Genomic DNA, 24,770 nt, shown 5'->3' on the forward strand with positions numbered 1-24,770 from the left:
TCTTCAGGTGAGCCAGGAAAACAGAAGATATTTGGAGCCACATTGGATCAGCATCTTGCTATAGATGTCTCAAGATTTGAAGTTCTAAACTTGCTTTACTGTTGGTCCCCAAGAGATTCAACAGGGGCCATGTAAGTGTATCACATCCAATATAAAAGATGCGTACCTGCATGTGCCTTTAGGCTCTTGTCACCACTTAGGTTTTCTTTGGGCCATTCAGCTTTCTGTGCCAGGCTTTTCCCTTCTGTTTTACTACTGCACCCAGTGATAGCCACCAAACCACCGGCAGTTTTAGTATATTCATTCCAACAGGGAAGGAATTCTGCCATTCTGAACTTTGCCCACCTTGACAAAGCCATTCCCTGATTGTGTTCTTTCTTAGATACTGTCTAAAGTCTTGAACATCTTGTCCTTTGGCTTTTTGGTGATTTTAAAATCGTTTCCTTGTAAAGGTTTTTATTAATTGAAAAATTTGATAGTATGTAATTGGGTAAGACAGTTTGCTTCAAAATGCCCAAAAGATAAAGAAAGTGGAATAACTAATAATATTAGTTCCATGTTGAAAATTTGAGTTGTCTCATTGAGAACAGATAGTATTTAGTAAATTTTATCCTCATCTTTTCCTTGTCAAATCATTCTCAATATAGTCTGTGAACAAATATTTTGGTTAAAGACAAACCGAGTAGCAAATTATGGTCATTTTAACAGGAATTTAATTGTTTTCTGCACTTAAGTTCAGTCACAGATTTTAAAAACAGTAGTAATTATATTTACTGGGTGTTTATCTGGTTGTAGAGATATTGGCAACCTAGATTTTTAAAGCTGAAGTAACCAGATTAGTTGCTTCTTATTCTTTGGTATGTTGAGTAGTTGTAAGTTTTCCTTCTTTAATTAACGTTTATGAGATTGTTCTCAAGTGAAAAGAATATGTCAAAAAAGCTAAATCATCTCCTGCCCCCACCAAAAAATCCCCACTTATGTCATTTTAACCCAGATCTTTTGAGGGTTTTTATCTTCCTTCTAGCTTTCAGAGACAGGAAGTGTTAAAATTATTTTGGAGGTTACTTCTCCAAATGTTTGCAACGTTTTTCACATTATCCTCTTGTCACCTGACAATTTTTGCTGGATGTTTTTGATTGCACTAAGACATTAGTTGTCTCTCCACCTTCTTTATCCTGAACATAAGAATTGAGATAATATTTGACTACTGTCTCACTAACAGGATTTCAAAATATAGGACTGTGCATTGAGCAAATGCAGGAAAATAGTAAAGAGACAACTTTGGTATTAATGTTTTTTGAAATCATGATCTGTCATCCTGACTAGTCCAGTTTAGATTCAGGTTTTTAAGTAAAGGAAAGACGTTGATTTAATTATATTTTGACATACATATGGCAGATGACTGCTAGTGAGCTATTATTGTTGAGGAGATAGTTGGCATAAAATACATAGGCAAAAATGATTCTTCCAATTTTGCTACCTTTTGCATAGCTTCATTGAACTAGATTAGTAATATAAATTGCCAAATACTTCATTTGGAGAAGTTATTCTGATCATAGAGTAAATAAATTAGACAGTGAGGTTTCTGTTTTTTTGAGGTTCCTGCAGATATGTTTTTATCTTAACTGTATCACATTCTTTTAATAAGGTATTCAAGCTAGTGGTATTGTAATTCCTTTTGGAGTGTTGAATTTTGAGACCTAGAACTAGGATTTGATTTTTAGATCTTTTACCTTGAATTGGTTTGAAGTGATTAGTTTAGATGTGAAGCAATCATAGAAATTTATAATTCTGTTTTTATATAACAAACATCATATGCCTAGTTCTGTCTAATATGGCAGTCTAATTTGAGTTCTATAAAATATATAAATTATGAAATTCTAATGTACTGACTCCTTGCAAATGCCTTAGTTTCAAAAGGGCAAATTAAGGTATGTAAACAAAAGTGCATTAAACAGAATTCAGCAGTGATTTCTGCCTACAATTAAAATTATAAGGTAGAGATGGCATTTGTAAAATCTGGTTATGATAGGGTAAGTAGCCAGCCAGTTTTATATATACTATTGGCATATTTAACATGTACTTGTCTTGTCATTAGATTAAAAAGAAATCTTGACTGGGGTGGAGGGAATTCTACCAGTTATAAGACTCTTATCCCAAACAGTAAGATCTTTGAACTATCCTTATTTGGCCAGATATGTAAAACATGCCCCTAATTCTTTTTAATCTAATTGAATAGTGATTTTGCTGTCAAGGGTGTCTTTCCTAGCTTCCTTCTTTCAATATATGAAGAACTCACATATCTGTTTCTTTCTTATTTCTTTAATGCTGTCATCTTTGACACTTTATGGTCTCTTGCTTTTTCTCTTTCTTTATCCTCAAATCAAAGAAACTTCAGCTTTTGAGCCATTACTTTTTCCTTTTAATTAAAGCCTATAGGCTTTAGGTGTTTCTGATAGTCTTTGAATATTAATTACATTTCTTACAGAATATTCTTTGTTTTACCCAAAAGTAAACATTTAAATCACCAAAGAAGTGGATTTAAATCTTCCATTTGATCCTAGATTTTTTTCCTTTTATTTTGTTAGCTAATTCTTTGTTCAAAGGATATGAAACTTGCCTTTACTCCGTTCCACAAATGTCTTTTTTTTAATGATTTTTTTCCAGCTTTATTGAGATGTAATTGACATATAACATCGTGTAAATTTAAGGTGTACAGTGTGACAATTTGATACATGTATACATTGCAAAATGATTACCAGAAAAAAGTTAGTTAATACATCTATTACCTTACATAATTACCATTTTTTTGTTGTTGTGATTGTGAGAACATTTAAGATCTCTCTTAACAACTTTCAGGTGTATAATACAGTATTGTTAACTATAGTCACCATGCTGTACATTAGATTCCCAGAACTTATTCATCTTACAACTGGAAGTTCGTATGTTTTGATCAACATCTCCCCATTTTCCCCACCTTCAGCCCCTGGCAATCACCATTCTACTCTGTGTTTCTATGAGTTTGGTTTTTTGAGATTCCACATATAAGCAAGATCACACTGTGTTTGCTTTCTCTGTTTGACTTATTTCACTTAGCATAATGACCTCAAGTTTCATCTATGTTTTCACACATGGCAGGATTTCTTTCTTTTTTATGGATGATAATATTCCATTGTGTGTGTGTATATACATATATATGTATATACACACACACACACACACACACACATTATCCATTCATCCATCGATGGACACTTAGTTTGTTTCTATAACTTGGTTATTGTGAATAAAGTTGCAGTGAATATGGGGGTACAGATATCTCTTTGAGATGTTGATTTCATTTCCTTTGGATATATAGCCAGAAGTGGGATTGCTGGATCATATGGTAGTTCTATTTCAAATTTCTTGAGGAACCTTCAGATGTTTTCCATCATGGCTGTACCGATTTACATGCTTACCAATAGTGAATGAGGGTTCCCTTTTCTCTACATCCTTGCCAGCACTTAAATCTCATCTTTTTGATAATAACCGAGAGTGACTATTTTTACATGTTAGAAGAAACTTTCTAGGTGAAAGGTGAATTTTTAAAATGTGCACTTTAAAGACATTGTGTGTGAAGAGTTTATAAAATATTTTAGTATTCAGTTATTATAACCCTGAAAATTGCTGTTCATTCCAGGCATTTTAACATTTACTCCTTCCTAACCCCTGACTGTTACTTCTAGTTTAGTCTTTAGTATAATGCTTTTATGATTAAGAAATAGATAAGCTAAAGCACAGAGTTCCATGGAGGATATTATATTCCTTGTCTCTAGACAGATAAATTGGCTGCCTGGGTAGAAGAAATAGATGATATGTTGTCCAGTATTATTTAAAAGCATTATTCTGGGTGATGTTGGAAAGATGCCATGTATATATACATACTTTTAAAACATTTCACCTAACATTGTATTATACACATTTAATCCATGTTTTATATAATTTGTGTGCTATAATTTTATAATTAACTGTATATTATTCCAAAAACTGTGCATTGTACTGGCATACAATTTACTTTATAATTTCCATATTATTTCCAATTTTTCGCCATTATAGGTAGTACTCAAGTGAGTATCCTTATGTATGTAAGTTCCTTCCTATATTTTTCAATATTTCCTTGGGCTAGATTCCCAGAAATATAGTTAGTATGAATATTTATGATTTTTGATACATACTGGCAAGTTGATTTCCAAAGACTTGTACCAAATTAAAAGTCTGTTGACAAATTATGTGCAGTTCAGTTTCAGCTTACCTTCTATGGTATTATTATCAATATTTCTTCTTCTTGGTAGTTCATTGTATAAAAACGTTTTCATTTTAAATTTGCACTTATTTGAATATTTGTGAAGTTGAACAGACTAAAGCATTTGTGTTTAAATTTGCAAATGAGAAATGATTAAAGGATCTGAACAAGGAAGTAGCTTTTTTATTACCCCTCTGAACTGAACTTGACCATATCTTGTGACCTAAAGGTAATACCAATATCTGTGCTTCCCAGGTACATTCCCTCTTACCTTCTCAGACAGCTCACTCAATGGATTATGTCAGCTACCTTTCATCTTCAACTTCTTTCTAAACTGGCTTCTTCCCCAAAGCATTTAAATGTATTCAAATCTCCCCTATCTTAAAAATTTATTTATTTTACTGTGTCTCCTCTAGAATTCATTTTCTTTCTTTTCCCTTTACAGTTAAACTTCTTGGAGTTGTGTGTATTTACTATCTACTTTACCTCTTAGTTTTCATATCTCTGAAATACTGCTTTTGTTCTCACTATGCCACTTGAACTGTTCTCATCAAGATTATTGATGATCCTAATTAAATTGGTTGAGCAAACTTCAGTCCTTACATTACTTGACCTGTTTTAGTATTAGGCATTCTTGACTACACCTGCCTTCTGAAATATTGTCTTTTATTCTGTGACACGGTAGTCTCTTGGTTTTCCTCCTTCTTTGTTTTTTCTCAGTCCCCATCCTGTGTTCCTTCTGTGTCTATCTTTCAAAATGGTGGGGTTTCGTAGGGAATACTGTGCATTCTTCTCTGTAGGTAAACTCTCCATGGATGATTTCACTCATTGTCATGGCCTCAGTTATCATCTATATGTTAATGATTTCCAAATTTACATCTTTATCCTGAGCTTCATTTGTTTGTATCACTCAATCTACTAACGTTGTTTGCTTAGACATCTCACCAGTATCTCTAATTCATCTTCCCAAACTTCATCATCCTTTCAAACCAGCTCTTTCTTCTATATGCTTTATCTCACTGTATGTACCACTGCCCACTTGGCCGCCTAAGCCAGAAATGTGAGCATCATCCTTGACTCTTCCCATCTCTTACCCCCAAATCTAATTAGCCAACAAGTCCTGTTGACTGTGCCTCCTAAATATTCACTTGCTCCATCTCTCTACCAAGGAACTATCATTTCATCTCTCTGCTTCTTGTCTTATTTTCTTCAGTTCTTTCTTCATATTGCATCCTGAAGATCTGTTTGACATAATGATCTAACAGTGTTATTCTGCTGAAAACGTTTTGATGATTCGTGTTAGTTTTTAGGTCAAAAAAAAAAAAAAACCAAACATGACTTTTAAAGTCAAAACACCTAACATAACTTACAAAGTCCTTCATGATTTGGCTTTTGTGTATCTCTCTGGCCTCACATTCTTCCCTTGTTCTACAACTGAATCATGTGAAACTGTAGATTTTTGAATGTGCTATTCATCTCCCCCTCTGCACCCTGCCCTTGCATCCCCTGATCATATTTCATGCTGCTTTCTTTCCCACTTTAATTAGCTATTTCCTGCTCATCCCTCAAGTCTGAACTTAGATATCACTTCATCTGTTCAAGAAACCTGATTCATGAAGTCTAGGTTTAGAGACCCTCCTTAGTGCTTCTCCTTTCTCCTTTTCTGATCATAACTGTATTAGCTGTTCATTGCTTTATCCATAGTGTCTCCATTACGTCAGTGCTTAACACATATTTGTCGAAGTAATGAATGAATGAATTTTTTTTAATTCAAAAATCATGAATTGAGCCCTCAACTTGTGCCAGGCACTTTTCTAAGTTGTGGGAATACTGCAGTGAGCAAAACCAAGTCCCTGCTCTCATGGAACTTACTTTCTAGAGTGATAGGGAGAGAGACAAACAGATAAATACATATATAATGTGTCATGGCATGGTAAATGCAATGAAAACAAAAAGCAGAGGAGTGAGAGAATATATGGTCTTTGAAAGAAGAGAAGTATGGGTAGGACATTCTAGACAGAGGTTTAAATTTATTTATTTATTTATTTTATTTTTGGCTGTGTTGGGTCTTTGTTGCTGCACACGGGCTTTCTCTAGTTCCGGCGAGCGGGGGCTACTCTTGGTTGCGGTGCGTGGGCTTCTCATTGTGGTAGCTTCTCTTGTTGTGGAGCATGGGCTCTAGGAGCATGGTCTTCAGTAGTTGTGGCGCATGGGCTCTAGAAAGCAGGCTCAGAAGTTGTGGTTCATGGGCTTAGTTGCTCCGTGGCATGTGGGATCTTCCCAGACCAGGGCTCGAACCCGTGTCCCCTGCATTGGCAAGCGGATTCTTAGCTACCGCACCACCGGCGAAGCCCGGCAGGCGGATTCTTAACCACTGCGCCACCGGGGAAGTCCCTAGATAGAGGTTTTAATCTGGCTCTTGTATGTAATATGATAACTGACTTAAGGCCAGGAGACCGTTGAAGAAAGTATAGGAAGCTAGGGCATAGATGATAAGATTGGTTTCATGCTGGTCATAAAATAATTGACAAAATTTATCTATGAATCAGCTGTGCCTATGAGGAGAGTTTTAAAATTTAACGTAACTGGGAAAACAATGTCGTTGACTGGAATGTGGAAATGTTTTTTAAATAATAAAATATGAATATAAGTATTAGAAAATGTATACTCTTAAAGCAGTTGTGAAAGGAAAAGATCCAGGTAAAGGATGGTGGGTTGGAGCCCTATAGAGAAAACCGGTTTGGTGACTTGTCAGCTTTATGGGGGTAAGAGTTGCAGCTGAAAGATTATATGTGAATTTTTTTAAAAAAAATAATGAATCCATAGATTTTTCATTCATAGTGACCTTTAATCATCATATATTTCTCTAGATCACTTAAAAATATTTCACCGATATGGGTAGATCCATGGCATTTTTTGAGATTTTTGTATTTCTCTAAGAAACGTAGGAATATAGATGAAAAAAAAAATCAATGCTTAAAAACTTGTGTTTCATAACAGTAGTTTCCTACGTTTTGTGTCTTTTAGTTCCATTTCCAGAAGCATTTAATCTCAATTCTGGTCACTTCCCTTTATAATTACCTCTGTATTTCTGAATAATAAACTTATTATCCTATTTCTTAATTTTAGACATTATTTCTTGACTTCCCACAATGGTATATGAATACATAGTTCTCTCTCTGCTTCATGCTCCCAACATAGTTATATCACATTTTTAGTTAAATAGGTTAAATAGTCAGGGTTTACATTTTTATGACTGAAAGTTATTCATGGTTATGGCAAGTAATGTCTTTTATCATCAGCATCAGAATTCTTTATTGTTGTCAGTCTTAAGAATTGTATGCTACGTTTTCTTTATAACAGAGTTAATCTTTCCTCATGCTTGTTTCTGCCACATGGCCATCAATAATACTTTCCTTATGCTGAAATCCATGGCGTTCCTTCTTGTGTCTTTCCTGGAATCACGTCTCCTCCTCTTCAGTCTGAATGCATTCTCTGGTATTGCTGTGTAGCTGTAGCTCTGAGGATTTTCTTTACTGTGCTTCTGTGTGGGGAGTTTGTTTTCTGGAATTCTGTCCTCCTCTGTCTCAGTAGACGCCTTCAGTTTGTAACAAATCCTCTAGTAGCTTTCTAATAAAATAAAATGGGAGGTAAAGTTGAGAACCTGCACATTGGAAATAAACTTTATTCCAGCTGGACACAACCAAGTTTGTCTGGGTATGAAATCTTAGATTGAGAATCATTTTCCCTGAAGTTTTGAAGGCGTTGCTTCATTGTTCTCTAGTTTTAGAGTTGCCAAAGAGAAATTCAGTGCCGTGCTCAATCTCTGTTCCTCTTTTATGGTCTTTTTTTTTCTCTCTTAAAAAGTTTAGTATATTTATGATTTTTAAAAATTCACTGATATGTGCCTGTAGGCCTTTTGTCATTCACCAGGCACTTAGTAGGTGATAGACGTGACTACTATCCTTTGCGTGGGAAATTTTCCTGTGTCTTTTTTTCCCATTTTCTCCTGAATCACCTAACTTTCCATTCTCTCTTCGTATGAGTTGTGTATTAGCCATCTATTTCTACTTTTTCTACTATTTCTACTTTTGTATTTTCCATCTTATTATTGTTGTTTTACTTTCTGGGCTATTTTCTTGATTTTACTTTTAGTCCTTTTTATGATTTTTTTATTTTGATGATCATATTTCTAATTTCCAGCAGCTGTTTCTTGGCTTTTGTATGTAAAATTTTGCTGTTCTTGTTTTATGGATACAACCTCTACTCTTTCCTCTCTGAATCTATTAATTATAGGGAAAATTTTTATTTGTATGATACTTGCTTTTTCTCTGTTCCCTGCATTGACCATTCTGTTGCTGTTATTTTAGTTTCTGTCTTTCTTGTTGGCTATTATGGATATTCTTCAGTGAATATTGTAGTATGTGTGTTTGGTTTTGAGCTTATAGAGGAGTAGAAGTGCTGGGTCATAGATATGCATATGTTCAGCTTTATTAGATGCTACCATATAGTTTTCCAAAGTGATTATACAAAGTTACCGTTCTACCGGTAGTGTGCAGTTGCTTCAAATTCTTGTCAGCACTTGGTATTATCAGTCTTTAAAAATTTGAACAGGGCTTCCCTGGTGGCGCAGTGGTTGAGAGTCCGCCTGCCGATGCAGGGGACACGGGTTCGTGCCCCAGTCCGGGAGGATCCCACATGCCGCGGAGCGGCTGGTCCCGTGAGCCGTGGCCGCTGAGCCTGTGCGTCTGGAGCCTGTGCTCTGCAGCGGGAGAGGCCACAGCAGTGAGAGGCCCATGTACCGCAAAAAAAAAAAAAAAAAAAAAAAATTTGAACATTCTGGTATGTGTTTAGGTGTATTTGTTACAATTTTAACTTGCATTTCCTTGGTATTTAATGATACTGTGCACTGTTTGTATGTCTATTGGCTGCATAGATATCCTTTCTTTTGAAGTGCCTACTCTTTTATGCATTGTTCTGTTATGTTGTTTATCTTTTTTTCATTGACTTGTGGGAGTTCTTTGTATATTCTGAGTATCAGTACTTTGTCAGATATATCTATCACACATATCTTCTTCCAGTTTGTGACTTACCTTATCCACTTCCTTAATGGCGTTTTTTGGTAAGTGTAAGTTCATAATTTTAAGAGAGTTGGGAGGTGGGATAGAGACTGGGAGAGTGTGGGGTGGGGGCTTCTGGGATGCTAGTGATATTCTGTTTCTTGATCTGCATGGTAGTTACATGAGTGTTTACTTTATGTAACTCCAGTGAGCTGTATACTTATGTTTTTTTTACACTTTTCTGTATGTAATACTTCAATGATGATTTACAAAAAGTAAAGGATATACTTTATCAGTCTCTTCCTTTTATTTCTGTGACGTGTTTAAGAAATTTTTGCTTACCCCAAGGTTATCAATATATTCCCCATATCATCTTCTGAAAGCTTTGTTTTACTTTTGCATTTGGGTCTATGATCCGTCTGGAATTGACTTTTGTGTATGATGTGAGGTAGACTTATTTTTTTCCCATATGGATATCCAATTGATCCAGCGCCATTTACTGAAAGACCATTCTTTTTCTGTTGCTTTGTGTTGTCACCTCTGTCATAAATGAAATGTGTAAGTGTGAAAGTCTTGTGAAAGTCTGTTTTTGGTCTGTTCTGCTCCTTTGCCCTATTTGTACATGTGAATCTGTTTCTACACTCTGTTTTATTCCATTGGTCTGTTTGTTGTTTCTCAATACTGCACTCTTTTAATTGCTGTAGTTTTATAAAAAGTCTTGATATCTGGTAGTGTAAGTTTTCCAGCTTTCTTATTCTTAATTTAAGATTATCTTGGTTAGTCTTGGCTGTTGGCATTTCCACATACATTTTATTTTATTTGTTTATTCATTTATTTAAAGTTTTTTTTTTTTGATGTGGACCTTTTTGTGTGTGTGTGGTTCGCGGGCCTCTCACTGCTGTGGCCTCTCCCGTTGCCGAGCACGGGCTCCGGACGTGCAGGCTCAGCGGTCATGGCTCACGGGCCCAGGTGCTCCGCGGCATGTGGGATCTTCCCGGACTGGGGCACGAACCCGTGTCGCCTGCATCGGCAGGTGGACTGTCAACCACTGCGCCACCAGGAAAGCCCGATGTGGACTATTTTTAAAGTCTTTATTGAATTTGTTACAATATTGCTTCTGTTTTATGTTCTGGTTTTTTTTGGCCATGAGGCATGTGGGATCTTAGCTCCCTGACCAGGGATCAAACCCGTACCCCCTGCATTGGAAGGTGAAGTCTTAACTACTGGACCAACAGGGGAGTCCCCCACATACACTTTAGACTCAGCTTGTCCAGTCTTCTTCAAAACCTGCCAGGATTTAAATCTATAGATCAATTTGGGGGAGAATTAACATTTTTACAGTATTAAGTCTTACAATTCACTAACCTGGTATATCCCACCATTAAGATTTTATAGTTTTCAGTCTAGACATCTTACATCTTTAATTGATTTCTAGATATTTGATGTTTTTTGATGCTATTCTGATTACATTAAAATTTTTTCTAGTTATCTGTTGCTAATATGAAGAAATAAGCTGAATTTTGTATATTGACTATGTATTCAGTTATCTTCCTAAATTCATTTATTAGATAGTGAGTTTCTCCAACTTTGCACATGAACAAACATATCAGCTGCAAACGAGAGTTTTATTTCTTCCTTGCCAATCCTTAAACCTTTGATTTCTTTTTTTCCGTGTCTTATTTCACTGGCTTGGAATGCTAATACGATCTTGAATAAAAGTGATAGCAGCCATCCTTGTCTGTTATTGTAATACCAGGGAACGTTTTTAATGATTCTCCATTAAATATGATGCTTGCTGTAGGTTTTTTGGTAAATACCCTTTGTCAAATTAAGGAAATTCACTATATTCCTAGTTTACTAAGAATATTTTTCATGAATGGGTATTGAATTTTATCAAATTATTTTCCCTACCTAGTTAAATGATATAATGATCTCTTTTCTGTTAATAGGGTGAATTACAGTGATTGGTTGATGTGGTAAATTGCAAGACTTGATTTTTTTAGATGGAAAAACCTTTAAACATACCTTGAATTCCTGGATTAAGCTCAGTGTGGTCATGTTGTGTTATCACTGTTTAGATTTGGTGTTATTTTGTTTAGGATATTTTGCATTTATAGTCACAAGAGAGATTGATGTGCATTTTTCTTTTCTCATAATTTTCTTCTCAAGCTTTAGTATCAAGGTTTTGCTGGCCTTGTAAAATAAGCTGGGAGGTGATCTCTCTTTTAATATTCTCTGGAAGAATCTGTGGAAGATTGGTACTTTTCTTTAAATGTTTGGAAGACTTAATTGTGAAGTCATCTCAGCCTAATTTGTTGTTGTTGTTTTTAAGTGGGAGGCCTTGAAATTGCAGATTCAATTTATTTAATGAGTACATGGATGAATATTCATAGTTCCTATACCAACTTTGAGAACATGTTTTTCTAGGAATTTGTGCATTTCATAATTTTCAAGTTAATGATATAAGGATGCTCATAATATTTTCTAGTAATATTTTTAATGTTTGTAGTATCTGTGATACCCTCTTTTCTCTGATGTTGGTAGTATCTAGGTGAAAGGTGGAATGAAGTATTGGGGAGAGCTTTCTTAACAAGTTTTGAACTCAGTCTATACATGCACATTTCCCCATGGAAAACCAAACTCCTACTTTTATCATCAAATGTATTAAGATAATATTTATTTTATGGAAGTTAGTTAATTATAATGGGTTAAGCTTTGTCTTATTTGACACTTACTGCCTTGAAGTAATTTTCTAGTAATATTGGAACCTTTGTTTTCTCATTGTCTATATTTGCTTTCTATTTCTTTACTCTTTATTGTCAGCTTTTTGAGTCCCTTTATTTTTAGAAATTTTTTTTTCCATAAAATATACAGTTGATTTTTTTCCTATCTGATCTGAGGGTCTTTTTTCCTTTTATAGCTGAGTTGACCATTATATTTATTGATTTTATAGATACGTTTGGTCTTGATTCTATCATTCTATTTATATACTGTTTTTAATATTTTATTGTCATTTTCTGGTATTAATATTTTTGTTCTGAGGTCTGGGTTTTCCACTTAAATTCATACTTCTGATAATTTTGAGGATTTGTAACCTGATTTTAGTTCTAGTCATTGCTCAATGTCATGTTTTAAATAGTATGTATGTACTTTTATTTCTTGATTTATTGATATTAAAAAGGAAATAGTATGTATTGATGTTCCACTATAAAAATGAGGAATTACTTTATACTATTGAAATTAGTTTCAGGGAAGCTCTTCTGAAGGGCCTCTCTTCTGATAAACAACTAGTGATAGCTCTCTATCAGAGATTAAAGTTCTTGCACTTGAGTGGGTTTTGAAATCATTAATTCATTTATTAAACAGAGTATATTGTTGCTTCTATTACAGGTGCTGTACAAACACACAAATCAGTCATGCATCCTCTCCTTATAAAACTTTCAATCTAATAAGGGAAACAGACACTGAACAAATAATTTCAACTGTGTGGAAATGTGACATACAAGAAATAAAGGAACATAGCTACATCCTTATATGGACTTCCATATTAATAAGAAAATTGTTACAACTTTTCCTGTGGGAGTAACACATGAAAAACTTATAGGCCTCATGAGCAAGTATTCTTATTCCATGGTTATCTTAGGGTAACAGTACCTTTTCAGGTACTTGGCAAGTATTACCTACCAACTTTGTGTAAGTGAAGTGGCGTTCATGACAGAGTTCAGACGAGCAGCTGCAGCGGACGGTTACCGCACCTCCATCCTCCTCAGCTCCACTGCCTCTTGCTTCATCCTTCCATCCTCTCCAGCCCAAACTGTTATCTTTTGCCTTCACAAGTGATCTCACTGTAGTTTGCACAGCCACATGAGTCAGGCTTTTCCTTGATTTACATAATAATTTTCTTGTCATTATCTAGCCCTTTCTTCCTCGCCCACTACCCCAAAATAAAAGGGTATCTCATGTTTGTCTTTTGATGTTGGCAGGCCATGGTATTTAAGTTAAGTTGTTGTTTTTGCTGACCAAAACTAGCAACTCAGATATCATATGGGGTTGATTTGAAATAGAGCAGTTTATAAACTGGACAGCAAATTCCTTCTGGGCAGGAAACATTGTTCTTCTGTGTAGCCCTAACCCAGTGTCTTGCATATTTAGCTTTTCATGAATCACTGAATATAAAGTGTACATTTTTGGGGTTTTGGTTTAGTCTAAAAATACATGACAAGATCCTTTGTTCTTTGATTAGATTTAGCAAAAGCCTTAGAAAAGTGAGTAAGATATTCATCGAATTTATGAAATCCTAACATTGGAAAATATTCTAAACAATACAATAAAACTTTTATGTTTTCAAAGAACTTCCTCGTTTTATATCAGTGTTTATCTTCTGAGGTAGATAAGGCAGTTATTAGAACTTCTATTTTACTAGTGAAGATACATCCAAAGGCGATTAAGTGACTTCCCTAAGACAACACATCTATTTGATGGTTGAGTCAGGACCAAAGCATTAAACTTCCAAACCAGTGGTTTTCCTGTTACCCTGTATTCCCTCTACTTAGCCACAAATTCATCCCATGAAATTTGAGTGTCTCGCATCATGCTCTTGACAGAGATGAAGACTGTGTAAGTTAAAATTCATAAAATGGTTAAATTTTAAATGTAACTTCTTCTACTTTGCAAAGTATTAACACTTCTGTGCTCAAATACTTTAAAAGGTATATTACATCTTTTTTTAATGTTGATAATTATTTTGTTTTGTTCTGTTTTCTTTTAAATATTTATTTATTTATTTGGTTGCGCCAGATCTTAGTTGTGTCAGGCAGGCTCCTTAGTTGCAGCTCAAGGGCTCCTTAGGTGTGGCTCGTTGGCTCCTTAGTTGCGGCACACAGGTGGGCTCCTTAGTTGTGGAATGCGAACTCTTAGTTGTGGCGTGTGAACTCTTACTTGCAGCATGCATGTGGGATCTAGTTCCCTTACCAGGGATTGAACCTGGGCCCCCTGCATTGGGAGTGCAAAGTCTTAACCACTGCGCCACCAGGGAAGTCCCGGTATATTTCATCTCATACATTTTAAATATTTGTTTTTATTAGAAAAATTGCTTATAGTCTTATTTCTTTGATAATTACTGTTAGAAGTCTTTTGTTTTGTTAGAAGTCTTTTGTCAGTCTGTTGCCTAACAGTAACAGAAAATACAGAAACATACAGAGAAGCATCATAAAAGGCAGACTTCCATAAGTCTTCTGACAGCAGGCAGTGGCAACAGTGAAGTAGGGCAAAGGAAGCTTGAATCAGGAATTGGATTGGGTAATTAGAAGGTTACTGTGACTTTGGGCAGGTCAGTGTTAATATAATAGTAGGAGTAGAGTCGAGGTTAGAAGGAAAGAATGAATGGAAAGTGAGGAAATAAGAAAGTTTCTCTCCTGGTGGAAGGAGGAAGACAGATGGTTTGAGGGAGATGTAGTTAAATAAGGACACTTTTTATGTTAGCCATGTTCCAGTGTATCTGTCACTTCAGGGGAAGAATTCCAAGGAGAGGAAGGGGTAAAATGGAAAGTGTGAGAGGAGGACTTTTTAAATTGATGGGCGGGATCAGAAGGAGGCAGGAGAAGATATGACCAAGCATCATTGTAGAGAAGCTGTCGGAAAGACAGCAGGACACTTATTCCTCTGAGACAGGAGAAAAGTAAAGGAAGGGCGAAATGGTCCAGGGGCGATCTTGTGGGGCAGGGAGGATAACTGAAGAAATTTGGGGCCTTTAGGCTTCAGTTGCTGGTGTTTCTAGTCAGCTGTGGAGTCAATTGTTACAGGCTTCTTGGCTTAGGAGCTAATATTCAGCGTGTGGTATTTAAAATGAGCAATAAGAAATAGAAGTTTGGATATATAGCAGTTTTAGATGAATTCAGTTTCATTATTGAAATCTCAGTGTGTTCTATATAGTCAGTTTGATTTTTTCTAATGGAGATTATAATTTCAAAAGGGAAGGGAAGATGTGATTTAAGACAAGATATGAAAATTATATGAAGAGCTAAGTTTTAAGTTTTTGTATGGCTCAGTTTGGTGGGATGCTTTTTCCCTGGACTTTTAATTTAATATTGGCCAGGCCCTACTGATAGCTACATACTAAGAATTTGTGGAAGTTAAAATGTTCAAGATCAACCCATGGTTCTATTTTGTTACCATACCTATATTTGAACACCTGAAGTCATTCTGAATGGAGCTGTGTTTTTCTCAGTAGTCAGTGACATCTTTGCACATACATATGGTCTCTGATCCTGTGGTAATAATAGAGAACTCCCTCTAAAATCTGTACACACAGATGCTTTTCAACTTACAGGTTGGGATATAAGATGTCGTGTTGCAGTCATTTGGAACTCCACATCTTCCAATGGAAATATTATAAATGGTTCTAGTGTCCTAGATCAGCCCATAAAAGACGATTAAATCTAGAGTGTGTCTGAATTACTAAAAATAATTACTGTTTATAACCATGTAACAGTATACAGTATACTGTTCTACAGTATAACCATAACTGTAGAAACCATGTTTCTATCAGGAAGTGTGTTCAATTTCAACTCTTAAGGTAAGAAGTGTTTCTCCCACTTCTGCTTTATCTTACTCCCCCCCTGGCTGTCTGGCAGTGACGAAAGAGGCACCCAGCTCCAGGCCACTTAGTGTGGTTCTGGTAAGGCCCGGGAATGGAGAGCTGGGATGGAGACTCTTTGAAAGTCAAGAAAGGGGCTGGTGTGGTGATGCATATGCCAGGGAAGGGTCTCCCTTCTGTCTCAGCTGTGAGATCTGGGCCCCTGCCACTGTAAACCTCCTGTCTCCTCTCCCCTTTTTCTTTCTCTGGACCCCTGGTTCTTAGCCAGACCTGATTTTGTCCTCCTGCCCCGACCCCAAATACCTGGGGAAATTTGGCAGTGTCCAGAGACATTTTGGCTGTTATAACTGGGGTGGTGCTACTCGTATCTAGTGGGTGTAGACCAAGGATGTCGCTAAAAATTGAGAACCAAGAATTATCCAACTTGACACGTCAGTAATGCCAAGATTGAGAAACTCAGCTCTAGGCTACTGCCACTGGTTTGAGTTTTTTGCCTTCTTGCTTTACTGAGGAACAGAAATGTCGTTTGTTTCCAGATTCTTTTCTACCTTCTGTTCTTGAAACAAGCTCATAGCCTTTTGAGGTTTCTCTAAGGGCTCTACTATCATCACAGGATGGAAATAGTTGGAGTAAAAATAACAAGAAAATGACAGTTTCAGGAAATCTTAATGAAAAGCTTCCATGTTATCCACTCACTGTACTTTAAATAGAACAAAATTCTCATCCCTCTTTAGGCTTCTGTCCTTCTTCCCCATTATGGTTTCCTCATTCCCTGGGCTTCCCTTCTTCCTACCGTACAGCTCAGTCGCAGAGGCTTTGGCAGGGGTCCTCTCTCCAGTCCTCCAAATGAGGAGTGACAAGAGGGAAGAGAAATCCTTGGGCTGTTTTGACGCGGAGTGAGGGGAAGTTTCCTTTGTTATTGCGTAGATCCGGCCAGAACAATTTTCTATTGCCCTGCTACTTTTAAGGAATTCACAGAATGAGATTATACCACAGCGTTTCCCTAAGTACTGCTACACGGCACAGGGGTCTCCTGTCTCTGCTGGTCTCTCCTCCTTTCCACCCGGCACGGTAGTTACCATCCCTCTGGCTTCCTGGGCATGTGACCTGAGCAGTTCCTTACTAGGGCCCGTGCCTGGTCAAGTGCTGTGCTGTCATCATGAAATAACCTTAATAACTTTCGGAATAAGAGCCTCACATTTTCATTTTGTACTGGGCCTTGCAAACTGTGTAGCTTACCAGAGTTCTCCCAGCCAACCTTGGGCCCAGGAGGGGCGCAGACTGGCTTGGATGAGAAAAGGAAGGGGAAGGGTTTTAAGATACTTAGAGTAGCAAGAAGGCCCCCCACCGCTGAAAATCTGGGCAGGACTGGCAGACCGGAATGCATGTCTCAGTCTTACTTTGTAAATACGCACCTTTCCGAGCTGACTCTTTTTGCTGTGTTTATATTTGTTAATTTTAGTAAGATGACCAATTACTTACTAGGTACTATTGTGTGATGAACAGCGTGCTAGATGCCGTGGGTAAAACTAAGTAGTAAACTGATACTTGCTCTCTGTGGGTTATCTTCAAGTGTTTATAAAACCTCCTCATGTAGTGTCCATAACCATTTGAGATTGTTTTTATTGTCCCATTCCATAGGGTAGGAAGCTGAAACGGGCTATGTTACTTGTCTAAGTTTATAAAGCTAGTAAATGACAAAGAATGGATTTGAACCTAGGTCCGTCTGACTCTGAAGGCCAGTCCCGTTCACTCAGCTACTCAGAAGTTCAGTCTTCCTACTGTCCAGTTGACTCTCAAGTTGAGGTCATGAGTATACATAGGAGGTCAATTTCTTTTAATCAGTGAATTCTTTTAAAACACTACACAGTGCTTTTCAAATTAAATATAATGGTGGATGAAAATGTGTATTTGATCTAGATGCTTTTCCTTGTGTTCATGAGAAATAGGTATTCGCATAAGTAACCTAAAAAAGTACTCTTACAGAAAAAAACTCAAAAGTCTTCCATTCTATAAGCTTCATAAATCACTCCATCTCTCCTGTTTTATGAAACATCCATTGGAGCTAACACTCCATTGTTCATGTGACTTATCTGAAGGAGTTTTCTTGGAGTACGGGTTTCTGTCTTTAATTTTTATCCACCAAATAAAAAATGTGTTGTTCAATGTCATTGATTTTTGCGATTAATTCTAAGAAAGTAATTTGTAGAGAATATAGTTTATACCAATTCTTTGGTTTTTATCATGTGAGCTTCCCCACATATATTTTTTTAAATATTTATTTATTTTGGGGACTTCCCTGGTGGCACAGTGGTTAGGAATCCGTCCTCCAGTGCAGGAGACACGGGTTCGAGGCCTGGTCTGGGAAGATCCTACATGCTGTGGAGCAACTAAGCCCGTGCGCCACAACTACTGAGCCTGTGCTCTAGAGCTCGTGAGCCACAAGTACTGAAGCCCGCGAGCCACAACTACTGAGCCTGCGTGCCTAGAGCCCATGCTCCTCAACAAGAGAAGCCACTGCAATGAGAAGCCTGTGCACCACATTGAAGAGTAGCCCCCGCTCGCTGCAACTAGAGAAATCCCATGTGCAGCAACAAAGACCCAACGCAGCCAAAAATAAATAAAAAATTTTATATATATATATATATATATATTTATTTATTTGGATGCACTGGGTCTTAGTTGTGGCAGGTGGGCTCCTTAGTTGCGCCTCATCAGCTCCTTAGTTGTGGCATGAGAACTCTTAGTTGTGGCATGCATGTGGAATCTAGTTCCCTGACCAGGGATCGAACCCGGGCCCCCTGCATTGGGAGTGCAGAGTCTTAGCCATTGCACCACCAGGGATGTCCCTTGATATCATCTTGAAACCCTGTGCCAGCTTTAGCCAAAATACATTACACGGCCAGGCCTCTTAATTCTACATGAGGAGGAGGCAGGCGTCGGCACCAGTCACCTACAGTGGGCAGTTTACACAGCATACTTAGCTGGTAAATGGATTAAGAGCAACTTGACAATTTTCTTAGCAGTTACCGATCTTTCATCTGCCTTTGATTTCATGACTACAAGGGTCTCAGGCCTGTTACTGTTAGCACAGAGCCATGCATGTAAGTGTTCTTCCAGAGCTTTTACTGTTAAGACCAGGACGGTTTAATCACACTGACCTGAGTTTTAATTCCAGCTGCACCGCTGACTAGTTGTGCACCTTTGGTGAGTTACTGTAGGTGGGACCAATGATGTCTTCTTCAAAATGCTGTAGGAAAGACCGAATTACTGTATGTAAAGCCCTGAGCACAGTGCCAGGCTGAAGGAAAGGGCTCAGTGGGTAAGTGGGAGTTGTCATCCTCCTCCTCTTATTCCACCAAGAGGATATGCCTGGGCACAAACAGAACTTTGGGCAAGCCCTTTTTCTGTTTACACCTAAATAATTTGGTATACTCTTAAATGTACTTTGACACACGTCTTCCTGCAGTGAAAAATAGAAAGGCAAATACCTTCCTCCTGTTCTCTGTGAGGAGAGGATAGCATGATGTGTTTTTTATCTTCTGGTAGAATCAGGAATAACTCGGGGGTCTCGGTGATCAGTGTACACAGCCCTGTGTGTGTACTGCCGTTCTCTCAGCACAGACCAGACCAGCCTTTTTCAAACTGAGATCCCCGGCCTGCATCAGAATCACCTAAGACACTGGTTAAAAAAATAAAATAAAGGCCAGCTATCTAACCTCAGACCTACTGAACAGAATCTCTGGGGCTGAGGTCTTAGAACATGCATATAAAACAAGCCACCCTGGTTATTCTTGTGTATAAAAACCATTTAGAAATACTGGCCCATACTCTCTGTCTCACTCCCCTGCCTTTGCTTAAGCTATTTCCTTGGCTTGGAGTAGTCTTTCCTCTTCTATAGAATTCTTACACATTTTTCGAATGCTAACTCTTCCTAAAAGTCCTTCCAGATTCTCCCAAATTGGAGGTTAATTTTGTATCTTCATTATTGCAATTATTACAGTCTACCTCATAGAGTTTCGCTAGTTTTTCACCAAACAGTAAGCAGCCAGAGGGCAGTGATTGCCTGATTGCCAGTTATCCTAATAACTATCCCTGGTGCCCAGCAAAGTGCTTTGTGTATAATGGGCACTAAAAGAGTATCTGTAATTTGGATGGATTCTCTACTGCTTTTTTCCAATAAAACCTTCTGTTCTGACTTCCTCCGAAGAGCACAGATCCCTTCAGAGTACGTATTATTAAGCTCAGGGTGATGTAGGACAGTCCTAATAAACACGATCAGCCTTACATCCCAGCACATCAGAATTGGGATGTGTGTTTGTGCATGATATGAGCAATTGTTTGACACCCCCATTTCTTCCTCACCCTCATCTTTGGATCTCATTTGTAAGGCATGTTGAAAGAGTCTGCCAAAGTCCTAGTTACAACACAGCATCATGCTTGTCCTCTGGGACTCTAAGATAAAGTACTTGCAGCTGTGCTTCCACTGATGTCATAGAGGTGTTTCCTACATTCATGTGAGGAGCAAAGGTGTAGAGATGAACTCCACTTTCTAGTAGGATGGTTTCTCCAAAGCTGCACTGTCCCTGTCAGTGATATTTTAGGCAGTCTTTTTCATTTGGGACAACTCTTAATCACATCCTGTGCTTCTCTATCGACTGGCTTGTTGGATAGGGCATTGCCCAGATCGTTGGCAATTTAAAGTGATGCACACATGGGAGCTATCCAGTTCTCTTATATACTGGAGGGTGACAAAGAAAACATGATATTAGAGGAGGGTCTGATTAGTGGCGATTAGAAAGGGATTTAATAACTGAGAGGGATAGCACATTGGGGAGTTTCTCCAAATATTAGATCCTTAAAAGTCTTACATTGATTATTTGACCTCACACAAGGCAGCAAGGTTAAGCCATGAAAACTATTGGATTTGGCAGGTGAAATCAGATTTTCATTGGGTAGATTAGGATTTATGAAGGCAATAGTGTTCATGAAAGTATGGTGGAGAAGACAGCTGTCCTAGTGGGGGACTCCTTACAAATTTAGGGAGATTCATCTTTTCGATATTTCTGTCTTTAGATTTCTACTGGAAATTCAATAAAAAGAACTCTAGATTACCACAGTTAATCACCTCGTAAACACGTGGAATACATAAATGAGTAGATCAGGAATTTTAATTTCAGGCAGAGGAAGACCTCTCCCTTTCGCTGCAGCCCTCCAAAGCATGCAGGGCTATAAAGTGACCAGAGATAACGAGAAAAGGTCACTGAACTTGGTGAGAGGAGCTGACTAAGTTTTAACAGTAAATTTAATGGAAATTCGTGGGATAGGTGCTGGGGTAATAAAGTTGAACTGGGCCTGGGAGAATGGAGATAGTGCATGTTGATCATTCCTTGAGCAATTGGCTTGGGAAAAAAAATGATAATTGTATCAGCGGGATAAAGTTTATGTTTATATAAAAAAAAAAAACAGAGAGTACAATTCCAGCACCCCAAGGAATTCCCTTGTGCTAACCCCTTGCAGTGAAACCCTCCCTCCACCCCTAATCCCTGGCAACCATCCCTGTAGTTTTTTCTTTTTTAGGATGTCATATAAATTCAATCATACAATATGTAAAAGACTGGACTACTGCACTTAGCATAATGCCTGCTCAGTATAAATTTTAAACATATTTTAAAGTACAAAGAATCCCCCCTCTCCAAAACAAAACAAGCAGGAACCTGAGAAGATGGGTGTAGAGAAAGTGAGTTAGGGACATATTGAAATGTAAACAGACATCTAGCTCATGAAGATGGTTCCAGTCCTCATGGAACCTAGGCAAGCTTGTTAGCTTTGAACGCATGGTGGACAGGATGGAGAGGAGGGCAGTGGTACCCCTGACCAGTTAAATATTTTCTTTTCTCAAACTAGCCTCCTTTCCTGCTCTGAACTTTCCCACTACCTCCGCACTTCTCAGGGTGGGTAGGGGCAGGGAGAAATACACACATACGCACTTACACATTCATAAGTACATGTATCTCCATTTTCATGGCATAAGCATTTCATTTATAAAGAGCTCATCAACCTTTCAGTTTCAGCTTCGCATTTAGTTGAGGGCTATCAGATGACGCGTAGTGGTACCAGGATTTGTAATCTAGAGCTGTACACTTGTTTCTCAATCCAAGATTTATTCTGCAAAATTTTTCTTTCTAAATTTTTTTTCCTTCAAATTAATAGGAATTTAAACATTAAAAATTATAGAGGGTAAACAATTTAACTTTTGCTATCTAGAATTGGAATTTTTAGGTGTAATTTGTTAGTAATCATCTCTGTACAAGGTTTTCAAACTTGGTTTTTGGCAGTGTTATTTTTACAAATTATATATATATATATATAATTTTATTATAAAAGCACTTACTAATCTCATATTCACTGACTCCCTCTGTATGCTTTTTCATTATGAATTAACTGCACTTTCGTTTTTCTTGTTTTTTTCCTATAGTTGTGATATTCAAAGCATAGATGATTGTTATTTCCCCAAAGAGGAAAAGCAGGCAGACTTTCTTGAGACATTTATCACATTCATTAATTATTACCTTCACCTAACTATTTTTCTCATGATGGTTGATATGTTCATGTCCTCATATGTGTTGACCACATATTCTGCTGCTGATGTAATTTGTGTGGAGATACAAGGAGCTGTTAACCACATACCAGAGGTCTTCAAAGGACAGTGAAGCAGGTTACTCTTGGTGCTAGCATTGTGGTTATTATATAATCTAACATATTATTGTTCTGCCATAAATAGAAGTATTTTAATGTATCTTTTCATTTGTCTGGAAGGCGATTATTTGATACTTTTCATATATCCTGAAGTTAGAATATAAGCCTGAAAAGCCCTCAGAGTGGTCAAAATTTGTTAAAAGTAAATGTGATGAACCTTATTCCTACTCTGTGACAGGTGTTTACATATATTGCTTTATTTAATCTCCACAGTAATCTTATATGATAGTCATTGCTGCCACATTTTACAGAAGAGGAAATTGAAACCCTGGAGGTTATAGAACTTGTCCAGGGTCATACATCTATAGCTGGGCTCTCAACTTGGGTTTGTGTGTCCCTCAAGATCCTGATTCTGAGTCCATTTACTCCCACATTCAGTCATTCACACAAATATTTTTTCAGTATTTACCATGTGACAGGCCCTGGGTATCCAGGGTTAAAGACAGGTATATCGAATCCTGAGGAATTCCTTTATCTGTTTTTTGGGCTGTAGTAAATATGAAGCAGACTAGAAAAGAGATGAGGCTTAAGGACAAAGACACTGTCTTATCTACTGTTGCATCCACAGGACAAGCACAGCACATAGTAGGAGCTCAATAAATACATGTCGAATGGATGAATGATATTAGTGAGAAGTAATAGCCAACTAGGAGAGAGAACTAAGTGTAGGAAGGGTATAAAATCAAACAGAACTGTCCTGGACCATTTAGTGTTTGAATAAGCAATTGCGTACCTCACTAGCCCCAGAGGGTGTGAAGAGACTTCAGTGTGCTCACTGGTGCCGGAAGGATGACCTGGGGCCCCCGAGTGGCTAAGGCGACCCAGGCTCTGTGCAACAGGAAGAGAGTCACTCATGAACATTACATCCTGTTTAAAAAGCAAGGAAGTATGTAAGACATTTTAGGCAAGTTTCCATTAAAAAATGGCCTTTTCCCCTTAAAGTATGCTACAGGGCTAAACTTCAGTGTCTTGGAAAAATCACATAGATGGAGGAGTTATTTCCCAAACAATATCGGATTAAGAGGTATTACATAATATAGTTTTTTTCTTTCCTGGTAAATTATAACATTAAATTTTCATGCCAAATGAATCTTTAAAAAATTCAAGTTATACTCTTTGGAAGATACCTTATAAAGGACTATATATAGTACATAGCACATAAATATCTATTGTATGTAACAAGTGAATAGGTTGCATAGAATAACAAAAGTTTTTGAGTAATATAACTTGAAAGAATTATGATGTGTTGAAGTCATGTTTGGAATATCATTTAGCTTTTTGTAAGGAAAAAGTGGGGAAATTAGGAAACTACTGAAATGATTTCAATTTCATTATTCAACAGCATCGATGCGCTACTTTCTTGTCCCAAGAATGTATCTATTAACAGTGATGTTTTGCCTTACAGCTTTTCTGGGAGAAGAGGCTACAAGGACTTAGTGCATCAGATGTAACTGAACAAATTATAAAAACCATGGAACTACCTAAAGGTCTTCAAGGTATTATCCAAGTTCAGTTGAGAAGTACCTACTATGTGCCAGGCTCTGTGTTAGGTGCAGTGGAGTCAGACATGATTGAGACAAGTCTTTGCTTTGGGGACTGTATGCCTTGCTGGATGAGGTACCTCTTGGGTTTTAGTAAACCCAGAGGAAATGTACCTGAAAAGCTTGTATGTTGCAGGGATGCGTCAGGGCAGTGTCTCACTTAAGATTTTTTTCTGCGTGTACATCTTGGCTTTAGGTTAGTTAGGTTCGTCATGTAAATTAACGCATGTTCTGCTTTTAGAACCAAATGCAGCTGAATGGTAGGATGCAGCTCAAAGCAGCATCTGGCCCCAGCACATGCTCTTTCTGTCCTCCTCTTATCAAAAGAGCAGCCAACAGCTCTCCTTCTGCCTCTCCCTCCACAAACTGCTGCTGCAAGTAGCAGTGGGAGCAGATGCCCGTTGGTCCAGTGACAGGAGTGAGTGGGATCTGGGGTGGAGAGCTCAGCTGCTGGTGTGCTTGTCATATCATATGTTAATTCCAACTTCTAGAGAAGCATTATTTTTCAAGTATTGGAACTTTGGCTTCTAAAA

General features: G+C 37.5%; 1 protein-coding gene across 1 annotated transcript in view; it reads left to right on the forward strand.

The window, feature by feature from the left end:
- The window catches only part of MBD2 (methyl-CpG binding domain protein 2), a 78,275-nt gene that overhangs the window by 43,040 nt on the left and 10,465 nt on the right, over positions 1-24,770 (forward strand). Inside the window, exon 4 of the mRNA XM_032602498.1 lies at positions 24,102-24,192. Within this exon, the coding sequence (XP_032458389.1) occupies positions 24,102-24,192 (91 nt within the window). The remainder of the gene's footprint in view (positions 1-24,101; positions 24,193-24,770) is intronic.

Source organism: Phocoena sinus, chromosome 14, assembly GCF_008692025.1.
Source record: "Phocoena sinus isolate mPhoSin1 chromosome 14, mPhoSin1.pri, whole genome shotgun sequence".
In the NCBI taxonomy this organism is placed as follows: domain Eukaryota; kingdom Metazoa; phylum Chordata; class Mammalia; order Artiodactyla; family Phocoenidae; genus Phocoena; species Phocoena sinus.